Here is an 11,979-nt window from a genome sequence, read left to right as displayed (position 1 = left end):
TCAACTATAAAATTAATTATCCCTTTGAAGCGAAATGCCATCGCCAATATAGAACAATATAGTATACTTTCGTACGCGGTCTTTGAGTTTGAGTATTGTGTGCGACTTTGGCATGCTGCTTACAAATAAGTTGACCAATTTCAATATAAAGCCAATTGGCGGCAAATTTCTATCCCGCTTCTGTCATTTGTAGCGCATTTCCCATTTTCCATTTCCTATTTTCCATTTCCCAGTTCGCATTTCGTTTTGTTTCGCAAGTTTTGCCCGGTTGTTTGTTGTTTTTGCGGCTGGCTCAACACAATTAATTAGTTAATGTGCAATGCTTTGGTGTGAAATTTATTGCTATTTGCGCTCTTCTATTTGATGAGTCCTGGCCGCAGCTTCAAATGTTGTATTATTGCTTCAGCCACCACAGGGTGTTGTGCTGGGTTGTTTCGCACTTTTACAATTGCAATTTACACTTGGAATTTCCAATTTCATTCGATTCGTTTAGATTTTGATTGCTCACTGGCGATCACAGCGTTTTTTTGGTGTGTTTGAGTGGTTCATTGATACTTGTACAGGGTATGGCCAGTGCTAAACGCTTTGTGTTCGTAACCCGTGCCTGCCTGTTGTTGTAATTGCTACTAATTACTGGCACAACGATTGCTGATGGATTTTGCCAGCCCCCCCGCCCCCCACTGCCCCCCATTTCCATTGTACACGACTTATGCAAATGCGACACCCGTCTCTGTCGCTCCTTTGGCGACCCTCTCGCTCGCACTCGCACTGGCTGCGCAGTAAGCGGGCTGTATATAATTTACATAAACATCTAATTGCTGGTTGCTGGCATTGTTGTTGTGTTGTTGTAATCATGCTTAATTGTTTTCGTTGGGCATTTCATGTTCAATGCTCATGATTGAAAGTTTGTGCTTTGGCGGTTTTCGTTGGCAGCAAAACCGCCGACCGCTAAGCCCACACTTTCCCCCGTTCGGAAAAGCGGGGAGGCGGAAAAGCGGAGAAGCGGAAAAGCCCCGCCCCACGCCCCACGGTGAAGTGCCTTTAAGTGCTTAATGACACGTTTGCATTACTCAATTTCCAGCGAGCTTCCTTTCGGGCCCAGCGCGAGTTATTTCCTGAATTCAATTAAGCAAACTGTCTCGAGTTATGGCCAAAAGTGGTTGGATTTCTGGTTGCTGCTGTGTGGTGCTGGGTGGTGTGCTGGGTGGTGTGCTGGGTGGTGCTGGGTGGTGTATGTGAGGCAGCTCGATAAGGAGGGGAATTATGTGGCCCAGATACCCCGAAAGTGCCTGCGATACAATGTCTGACAATTACATTGGCAAACACAGCCGAGCACAAGATCAACAGCTTTCGTGGCTGGCAGCGGGCCAAATCAGTTAATTGATGTTGAAATCGGGCGAAAGTCCTTGGCCCAAACGGCCGGCCAAATGGCCCTTCAATGCTACTTGCTCTCGAGATACTTAAAAGCTGATTTCAGTTAATGCCCAACACAAAGTTGCGGAGTTGTGCATGCGATGTTTGAGGTGAAGTATTTATGATAATTGCACTACGGCTGTTGTGTTAATAATAGTGGTTTAACTACTATTATGAGAAGTAAGAGAAAAGATCTAGCAATGACTTATCACTTATCCAACACATTATTATTATGATTTCGTTGCGAGACTCATGGAAATCTTAGTTATACTTAGCTATACATATTTCCGGTCGAAGATTGCACTTGGCAGTGACTCCTGCAATCATACACTCAATTTATTGTGCCACTTTTCGTTGCTGGCACATTTGCATATCCTGCATATTTTCCATCGCCCATACTACGCCACGCCCCAAGGTCCTTTGACATTCGGTGCTGAGTGAGTGTGGGTGTGAGTGTGAGTGGGCTATAGATCAGTGCCAGATGCAGTTGCATTTGATATTTACCTTTTAATATTATTAATATTATGATTAAAGCAGGCATCTGCCGAGAGCATCTCGTATGCATTCAGCGTCCTGGCATCCAGCATCCTTTGCCGGCATCCTTTGCAAAATGAGCTGACAGCTTACCTAGCTGCCGTGTCTGTGTGTGTGTGTGCCTGTGTGTGTGTGGCTGTGAGGGTGGGTGTAACTGTGTGTGTGTGTGTCCCGTGCTGACATTCATGCACTGAAGCTGATGCCTGGCACTCGCAAATGAAGTTCTTGTGGATTGCAAAATGAAGTCCAAACTTGTGCGCTATTTTTGCCTTTGACAGCTGCTGTTTTTGTTGCCGCCTGGAATGCAGGGTGCTTCGACTGCCAGTCCCCACCCCGCCCATTTTCCCCCCATTTATTCCGACCTCGGAAATGCCTTGGCTTATAATAATAATGAAAATCAAGGAATATGTAGCGAACGATGCGGCCAAGGCCACATGACCTGCATTTTAGCATAGCAACCGAAGCAGCCTGATGAATGTACATTATTTTCTTTGTCTTTAATTGAAAATCTCATATCCCCTCGCACCATCTCAATTACTATGCAACAACAAAAAAAAAAGAGGAGTTACATTATTTCAAAGGAAACACTGCTTTCGGCATATCGCGCTTTCGCGCTTTTCCCGCAGTTCACCTTTTCCACGCCGCATTTTCCGCAACTCCTTTGCTGCTCTTGCCTGTGGCAAAAGTCCTGTGCCATTGGCAGGACATTTTTGGCTAGAAAAATTGCGGGCGGAGGATACTTAACGCTGCATGGTTTTCCACTTTTTTCGCGCACGTACTAAGGCAGTCGCCTCGTGCCACCGGCAACATGCCACATGCAACATGCAACATGTGCAGCAGCAGCATCCACAGCAGCGAGCTGCTGGCTGTCGGTTTACTTGTCATTTCATTCATGACATTTCAATTACATTACACATCCAGGCGCGGCGATGCCACAAGCCAATGGATTAAAATTGAGCATCATTAAGATGAAGATTTGTCTTGTTTTTTTTTTGTGGGATTTTGTTGGATTTTATGATTATGGATAAAGTCTGGGTGGAAAATTGAAATGGATAATCCATTAGAAAACTTGCTATCAGACCTTCAAACCAAAAATTATAGATCATAGAAATCATATACATTCAGCGATTTGTTGGCAAAGAACTTGGATTTCCAGGAAAACGTTTATGTCGCATAATGATGCTAATCATTAATATAAATAAAAAAATATAATAATATGAAAAACAAAGGCAAAATTTGATTTTTCACGATTATTCAGTAATATATATACATATGTGACAAGTAACATTGAACATAAAACATGAACATGAATTTGCAACATTATTTGCAACATTAAACTTGCACCATTAAATTTGTAACATTGAATTTGCAACATTAAATTAGCAACATTAAATTTGCAACATTGAATTTGCAACATTGAATGTGCAACAATGGATTTGCAACTTTAAAACATAGGTAACATTCAACGCAAAACATTAAACATATCAAAAGTTATTTTGTATACATTGTAATTTACTTAATTCACATAATTAATGTAATGTAGAACAATTTTCGTCCACCAATACTTGCAATTCCCAATCAGTTCTGACTCGATCCTCATGGGATAGCCGCTCTGACAGCACATGGATCAGTTGACCGGAAGTTATGATTTGATAGTAGAAGTAGTAGTTTGTGTATCTGTGTGTGTGATAGTGGTTCCAGAGGACATGTGGGTATCCCGTCGTCATCTGGATGCAGTGCATCATGGACCTGACTGGGTATGTTCCACACTTAGTAAGTAGTTTATTAAGATATATGTTTCTCTTCACGTGCGCCTTCTCAAAACATATTTATTTAAAAAACGTACATATTTAATGATTAAAATAAAAATAAAGTAATTCATATATATATGTATGTACTTCTCTAGTTTTTATATAGTGTTCGGTGATTCTTAAGAATATTTCTCCACCCTGTGATTTTGAGATACAATATTATGCTGTAATAAATATTAATAAAAAAAAACTATTTTGTAGAAGGGCAAACCGCGATTGGTGGCTAGATTTGCTTTCACCACTTGCACGCACTTTCGCCTGATGTCTCTTTCAAATTTGATTTGCAATTAAGGCAGTAATTTAGCTTTAACCGATATTAAGTGTTGGCCTTCCACTTAAACCGTCTGCCAACTTTGCCAACTTTTGCCAGCTGAAAGCTTGAAGCTGGTGGCTGGAGGCCTGGGTCTTCATTAAAACGGATTCGTGTTGCCGTTCGGTTGATGTTGCTGCTGTTGCAAATGCTACTAGTGTTGCTGTTGCTGCTGTTGCTGTTGCTGTTGCAAATGCTGCTGCTAGTGTTGCTGCTGTTGCAGGGACAGCAGCTGTTGCTGCGGGGTGAAGGGGCCGAGGAACTTCGTAGCTGAGTACTCTTGCAACTGGCAAATGGCATTATTTTTGTTTGACAAGTCAAAGCGGCGCGACATCGCGACTACTGCGACTACAGCGACGACGGCCGCAAGAGCAAGAGCACTTCAAACTTGTCAGAGGATACTTCTAGGCGCGCCCAAGTGCGTGTGTGCCACCAGCCCCCTGCCCCCTGCCCCACCACTGTGGAACCCCCCTTTTGGCCATGTGTTTCAGTCATTCGGATGCCGGACTCAGAAGTCTCGGCACGGGGCAAGCAAAAGTCTGAAAGGAACTATCAAAATTGTTGCTTTGCACAGCTACCCTGCACATCTACAAACTTATAGAATCTTAAATTAAGTTGCTTTAATATACATTATAACATTTGTAAAGGCAACCGGGTTATTCGACAGCCAACTCATTAGCAATGTTTACTTCCAAGTTGAGGCAAATGTGATGATCGCAAATGTGCATACTTCTATTCATGATCAAAAATTAGCATTTTTGCTTAAAACCGCTGAGCGCTTTTCACTCTCTTCGCGTTTTCTCTTAGGTAAAAAACTCTTGGGGAAAACTCACCACTGGAAAAGGGCTGCGCAAACTCACCACGGTGCCGAAGCACACAGAGGCTAACTGAGAACCAACTGGCTCCCATTGACATTTTCACCTACTTTCGACCTGTCGCTTTCCCTTTGGCTGAAAAGCAAGCCGAATGCACTGTGGCAGCTTGACCAAGTCCCAGTTGCCTCGTTTACCCATTTCCCCCAATTTCCTCCATGAATTTTCCAAATCAGCTGGCCGAAAAAACAGAAAAAAACACACAAGCAAGTCTCCTTGCAAAGGAAAATGCCAATGTTTCGGTCTCGGTTTTTGGGTCGAGCAACAAATTTAATTACAGCCTGCGAAAGTGCCCTGGAATCGCTTAAGAAATTAACGAGCGAGTAGTTAATGATGCCACTGTATCCGGTTTTCCGATTTTCCGATTTTTCTCCACTCTTGTGGTCGCCGCAAAATAAAGTTGCATTGAAATAGGGGTAAAGCTGCAAGCGAAGCATAAAAAGCTAATCGAAGGCGTTGCTAATGCCCTGAAATGTGCACGGAGTATTGCGATATGCCAACTAGGTTGGAATATATGTATCATTTAATTTGAAATACTTTCTTACAAACTATAACTAACTATATGTGCTAGTTTATATTTACATTATGAAGTTCCCAACAACCTATCTATATCTACATACATATGTATGTAACAAAGTTATGATTTCAGGGTAAGCACACTTGCCATTCACTTCCTGCCACAAACACCTCAATAAGACGCACGGATATCCTGGCTCTTCCCATTCCCATTGTCCTTTCTGAGTGTGTGTGTGTGTGTGTGTCGTCTATTAGCCGCTCGCATTCAGTGAAGATTCGCTGAGCGATTGGCGACGTGTAAACGATAATCAAGTAATTTCCATTATGCCATGGACACGGACCAGCGAAATGGTCACCCAGCGTGGAAACTACGGGGCTACGGCTACAATTTGGCATTTAGGGTCTTTACGCTGTTAAGGGGGGTAAGGGGGATCAGGGGGGTGGCCAATAAAAGCCTCACTAAATTGCGATTGTCGCGACTCCCTCTATGCGCGTGTGTGTGCGAGTGTGTGTGTGTGTGCGTGTTTGTGGCAGGAGATACAAAATACATTACGCATACGCCCCGTGGCCCGAACAAAAGCAAATCCAATTGCCAATTGTTGCGATAAAGCAAGCCAAAGCAAAGTCAAAGGAAATGTCGATGCTACTTTTTTCCTTTCCCCCTTACCCCCCTTACCCCTCTCTCCTTTTCCTTTTCCCTTTCCCTTGCGCCGATGTTGCTGTTGTTGTTGTTCTTCACTATTTATTGGCAGTGGCATTTCATTGTCCTTGTCGCTGGTGGCTTGGCTTTTAGACAACTCTCTTTTTGCCACTCGCAACCCGACGTTTTTGTGCTTTTAAGGCGCACGCGATAATGGCCAATGATGCATGTGTGTTGGTGCTGATATGCGTGCGTGTGCGAGTGTGTGTGTGTTTCAGCACTTTGCGACAACAATGCCATGCCCACTAACGAAAGTCCTTTTCGCACACACACACCCATATAATGGCAACGGCGACGGAAGCGGAAGCAGCATACTTAGACGCTGACTGAGCCGGCCGAACAGAAAGCGAAAGAGAAAGAGAAGGGTAGAGAGTGTGCGAGGGAGCGCGGGGGAGGGGGTGGAGCATGGCGTCGGGTTCAGGGGTCATCGGAAAATCCAGCTGCACAGCCAGCGTAATTGCAAGTGTGTGCACTAGGAAACAAGCAAATTGCCGATGTATAAAGTTGCATCATTTCAAGTGCAGTCGATACATTTAGCTACATCTAAAACATAACTCTGGAAATGGAAAATCTAAGCATGACATGTAATATTTAAGAAATATTAGAAATTCAATTCAAAACCTTTTTCTCGCTGTGTGCGGCTGTGCAATAAAAACGCAACAAGCGAAATGAAGTGAAGCGGTCAACGCGGATTAGCGTAAACGTAAAAAGTATCTGCGTGCGTGTGTGTGTTGGTAAGTATCTATGTGTGGGTGTGCGTGTGTGAGTGAGTGTTAACAGTTAATTGTTTTGCGTGCGTGTCACATGTCGCTGCGCTATCAGGCATCTTCCTTCGGCGCCACCAAATTGTGTCATTAGCTGTCGCATAAAAGTCGCAAATGGCCCGGCCAGCTCATTGGCACGTTCCAAAAACTCCAGAAACTCGAAAAAAAACGAAAAAAACCGGAACAAAAAGGAAAAAACTGCCCGTGAAGATGATCACATGGCCATCATCATCTTCGTCACCCATTATTTCCTACAGCTGAAGTTTTATTCGGCCTGCTTCGGCCATAAAGTCAAGTTGGCCGCGCTTATGGCCGCAGAATAAAAGTTAAAAATTTATAAATCACTGTGCTGATGCTGCTGCTGCTGCTGCTGCTGCTGCTGCGGCTGCTGGTCTTGGATGCCCATGGGCAATTGCTGATGTGACAGCTTTGCCACGCCCCTCGCCACCCCTTTCACTGTTTACACTTGCAACTTAAATTTGCCGCTGCTTGATGTGCCAATTTTATGCCAAAAAAAAAAATGGGGGAAAAGGGGCAAGATACAAAATACAAATTTATATGCGCGTACGTATGTCGCGTATGTATGAAAAACTTGCGACGAGAGGCAGCGAAACTAAATAAATAAATGTGCGCAGACACCCACGCACACTCATGCATGCAAGTTTTATTTAAGAGTGCAAAAAGTAAAGCAATAAACACGCACACACACACAGACACGCACACACACGCAGGCACACGGCCAACAGGGCGTATGTGTGTTATGCATGGAAATAAAAGTTTTCCATAATTTTGTATAAGAAAAGTTTTCTTGCGTTGTGTTGCAAGTGCTTCCTGCCTTTTTTTCGCAATCCCCTTTCTTTTTTTTCCTTTATACATATATATATATATGTATGTATATATATTTTTTTGGAGGAGGAGGACGAGAAGGGGAGAGGGCGGAAAAACTGCTGGTGGTCTAGGCCCAAAGTGGCTACAAAACTTTTACGCTGCTTGTGAATTAATTAAAAGATGAACTGGGCTGGGCCAACAAAAGATACAAAAATAAAAGAGATACCTTGGATGAAACTAAAGCGGAGTATGCGAACTTTATTGGGTTTAACACAAAGCGACAGCGGGGTTAACTGCTTATGGAACTTAACCTGACCCTTGGGAAAACATCCATTTAAAGAGCTGAAACAAGTTTTACATAATACCAAGCAGACTATTTCTTCGTATGGAAATAGAATAAAGTGGTGTTCAGATCAACGCCAACTGCTTTATTGAACATCTAATGCATTTAAAGTTGAACTTAATGCTTGGCATTTAATCTATTAAACCAACTATTAGTAGTTGTCGCTCAGCAGGGCGATTTTGTACAGGCTGCGTTCCAGGTGCAAAGGATGCACTCCTGTGCGAACGACCAGCTCCTCGAAGGACATGCCCCCCACACTCTCAGCGCCCTCTTGCATCTGTGAAAGAAGAAGGAAGGGTTTCACTGGCTTGTATAATCCTACAAGGACTTGGATCCAGGATTAGCATCTTAAAAAGCAATGAAAGATATTCCTAACTATTTCCACTACTTTACTTACCCCATTGTCCTGGTCGATCGCCATGTACTGTAGCTCGTTTTCCATTTTCTTTGGATTGACCTTGAAACGCTGCCTGGCCAAAATCTTGATGGTCTGCTTCAGAATCTTCGGCGAGGCATTGCTCAGGCTGAGAATCTCCTCGAAGGTCAGCAGCTGCCCCTGCAGCTCCTCCTGCTGAAAATCGTAGTTGACGCGAATGTAGTGCTCCTCCATTGAATTCTAGAATTCTGTATTTCTGAAGGCAAATTAAAACTTGTTTCCCTTGTAACAGCTTTCAATAGTACTTTTAAATATACTTTTTCAGCTTGTAACTTGCGGCTACTACGTGACACTAGCTTCCATGCCAGCTGAGAAATTGATTGGACTCAAATGTGTCAGCCTAAAATTTATCATACCTAGTAGACTGTGTACCTAGACTAGAGATACCTATCTGGCCTAGCAGGCCATGATTCCTTTCCCTTCTTCTGTCATTTAATTTCACAGAAATAGAAAGTTCCCCATTTCAGTCGTCTATGCACAGTCAAGTCGGCAGCTTCTAAAAAAAACAGTTTTAAATATATTCCTGAAAAGACGAAGTTGGCAAATTTTCAACATGATTCAGTTGATGATTTTCTTCTCCGGCCCCGTGTCCACAGCCCTCATCTACTTGATCGTCAACCTGTCGTCGCTGTGGAAGAAGTGCCGTGAGTTCCAGCGCATGACGGAGCTGCTCGTCCTGGAGAATCAGCTGGAGCGGATGATCAAGGCTGGCCAAGCGGTGCGTCCGAACGACGAGGCGCTGGAGCAGCTCGGCCGCAACCTCATGGGCAACTTCAGACTGGACGTGCGCGACCAAGTGCAGCAGGTTGCAACTCGTGTTGCTAAAAAAAAAAACACTGAGGGATCCAAGTGAGGCATCCAACTGAGGGAGACATCTCGCATACCGATTTGAGGTAGCATTTGGTACAATTAAAATGTAATCTTATTGCATCTTTAAGCCACAAAGCGAGTAATATATAAATGTCGAATATGTATTTATTTTCGCATAATGCCGATTAAATTGGACCTATTTTGGCCGCTTGAAATCCGCTTAAAACGGGCTTACTGCATGGGCTAGCTGCAGCTTTGGTTGACTTTTTCGTGGCCAACATGCGACGTGTGGCTAAAACCGAAAGGGGGCCAAAAGGGGGAAGGGGGAGGTGCTGTGTGGTGGGTGGTATGCAAATGCGGTCCTGCAAGAGAGCAACACAAATGCAATTTGTATAATTGACTGTGACTGTGACTGCTTTTCTGCTGCCTCGGCTGCCTGCCTAGGCGCCTTTTCGATTCGGATTCGGATTGTATTTGGGTTGGTATATGTTTAAACAATTTGTGCGGCCATGTTCGGGGGGGCACTCCCCCCTCCCTTGTCGCCCCCCTTGACGCCCACTCAACTGGCCTTTCATTGTGCATGTGTCCTGCATTTTAGTTTCGTCTGCCACGTGCGGTTTTTAGTTTCAGCCTGGTTTTCGGCCAAGCGGGATTGCCAAGCAAGCAGTGGGTGGTTGGAATGTTCCACTGCCACTACTGCTACTAATACTACTACATACTACTACTACTACTGCGACTACTGCGACTCCAGTGTTGCCGGGTTTTGGAATTTGTTTGCGGTTAAATGCAATTAAAAAGAGATTTACAAGCAGCTCGCCTCACAAAAGTGTCGCAACAACAGTACCTCCACCGACCCAAAATATAGAGATGGCTATAGTTTCACACACACACAGAGAGAGAGAGAGCGAGAGAGAGAGACGGCAACAGTTCAGCGAAAAGAGACAGAACGAGCGGAGGCTTGACAAATGTTGGCCAGCATTTAAATGGCAGCATTTTTGCCAACCACTGCTGGCATTATGCGCATTATGTTTGCCTTCACTTGGAATAACCAAAATACTCCCTCATACGACTGCACTTCATGTGCAGCACTTTGGTTTTCGAAGTTCGGCTTATTTGGTCCCAGTTTGCTGGCCAAAATCCGATGCCCAGCCATTTGATTCTTTGGGCCAGCAGAATGTGTGTAAAACAATATGCTATGGTATGTACCAAGTTATAGTTAGAATGTTAAATATCATTTGCAAAAGAGGGAGAATATAAAAATCAAAGTCTGAGGATCTGAGTCTTAAATTGATGTTCGAAGTTCGAACTAATTGGTCATAAGTGAGTGACTTATTGCCATGGATATCCCTGAATGGCGGAAGGCATTGAAATGAGCCTGCAAATTGGCTCGTTTGGATGGCGCGCCAACACAATTCCCATTGAAATTGACTTCAAGTTATTTACATAGCAATTAATAAATGCCATTACAGCCCAGCAGGCATTCGGAAAACTGACGCAGCAGGCGATTTTCCTGCGGGGAAAATATCCTCGAGGAGCGTGAACATCAGAGCCGAGCAGCGCAGGGGCGACGAGGTGAAGTCCTTCGAGGAGATGAAGAAATGAGAGGAGATGAAGGAAAAAAAAAGAAAAAGGTACATGTAAATATTTGAGAAAAGCACAAAAGCCAAAAGGGACAACAATGCGATGTAATGAAATGAAATGACAAGCGCCTCAAAGGACAACGAGCGAAGACGTAGCCAAAAAGGATCAGCAGAAGATATATCGTATAAATTATAAATGCAAACAATAAAGTATTTCCTTTCTTGTCACTCAAAAAGACGAAAATTAAAAAATATGTTTGCAGAGCCGGCGGAGAAGGGAAACTTTTCCCCGAATTCCCTGAATTGGCTGCCTTTGGAAATCACTTCTGAACGTATGTATGTGCATATGCAAAAGTCATGGAAATGTATGGATTAGAAAATATTAAATATATATCATGTATATTATTCAGGCAGCTGCAGCTTAAGCCCGAAACATCATGCCCAGTGTGGCCATGTCTGAGCTTGCATCTTGCAGATGCAAAGATACTTTTGAGTGAGAGTGAGAGCTGCCAATTAATGCGAATACTTCTCTGTGGGAATCAAGGACGTGATGTGACTCCATTCGCAGACCGGTCACTTGGTTTTTGGCATCCCTTTTTTTTTGTTTTGTTCAGCAATTTTCCAAATTACATTTAAAATTTTGCATTTCCACTTTCCAGCTGCATACACGTATCGACCTGCCGCCTCCTTTACTCGTCTGTTGTTTGGGCTTGGAGCTAAAAATATTTGTATATAAATATTTGCCATGCTTTGTTCGCTTTCTTTGAACGATTTCAAGCATTTCTTGCATTCGGGTTTTTGTCGCTCCTTACTTATATTATACGAGTACGCATATATATATTTCCATGTTTGCCCTGCCTGATTGTAATGCAATTTGTATGCATTGTGCATGGGCAAACAGTGGGAATCCCCGGCAAAAGTCGGCCAATCTGGCAACCCTTTGGGACTCGCAAGCAGCAGCAGCTGCAGCTGCAGCAGAAATTGCACTTGCAGCAACATCAGCAACAGCAGCAACATGCTGCCCCGCAAGTGTAGAAAAATTATGTCTGGTCGCAAATTATT

The 11,979-nt window shown here is 43.7% G+C and overlaps 1 protein-coding gene and 1 long non-coding RNA gene across 3 annotated transcripts; one reads left to right on the top strand and one right to left on the bottom strand.

The window, feature by feature from the left end:
• Positions 1 to 3,582: 3,582 nt before the first annotated feature.
• LOC122624461 lies at positions 3,583 to 11,593 on the top strand. Of its 2 annotated transcripts, none has more exons than XR_006326469.1 (4): positions 3,583 to 3,704; positions 10,807 to 11,127; positions 11,181 to 11,249; positions 11,328 to 11,593. It is a non-coding gene; the product is annotated as an uncharacterized LOC122624461 (long non-coding RNA). The 2 variants fall into 2 exon arrangements; XR_006326470.1 differs by having other exon boundaries at positions 11,181 to 11,253.
• LOC122624460 lies at positions 8,209 to 8,820 on the bottom strand. Its single transcript, XM_043804007.1, has 2 exons — positions 8,489 to 8,820; positions 8,209 to 8,368 (listed from the first exon to the last, which is right to left on the bottom strand). The coding sequence occupies exons 1-2, from the start codon at positions 8,699 to 8,701 to the stop codon at positions 8,243 to 8,245; spliced, it is 339 nt and encodes a 112-aa protein (XP_043659942.1). The 5' UTR covers positions 8,702 to 8,820; the 3' UTR covers positions 8,209 to 8,242.
• Positions 11,594 to 11,979: the final 386 nt, after the last annotated feature.

This window comes from Drosophila teissieri, chromosome X (assembly GCF_016746235.2).
Source record: "Drosophila teissieri strain GT53w chromosome X, Prin_Dtei_1.1, whole genome shotgun sequence".
Lineage (NCBI taxonomy): Eukaryota > Metazoa > Arthropoda > Insecta > Diptera > Drosophilidae > Drosophila > Drosophila teissieri.
This window is presented reverse-complemented; position numbering and strand designations above follow the sequence as displayed.

Bases quoted from the DNA above. Each gene is read 5' to 3' on its own strand.
- LOC122624460 (XM_043804007.1), bottom strand. From the start codon at position 8,701: ATGGAGGAGCACTACATTCGCGTCAACTACGATTTTCAGCAGGAGGAG. The intron at 8,369-8,488 runs GTAAGTAAAGTA...CTTCTTTCACAG, and splicing joins CGATCGACCAGGACAATGGG to ATGCAAGAGGGCGCTGAGAG.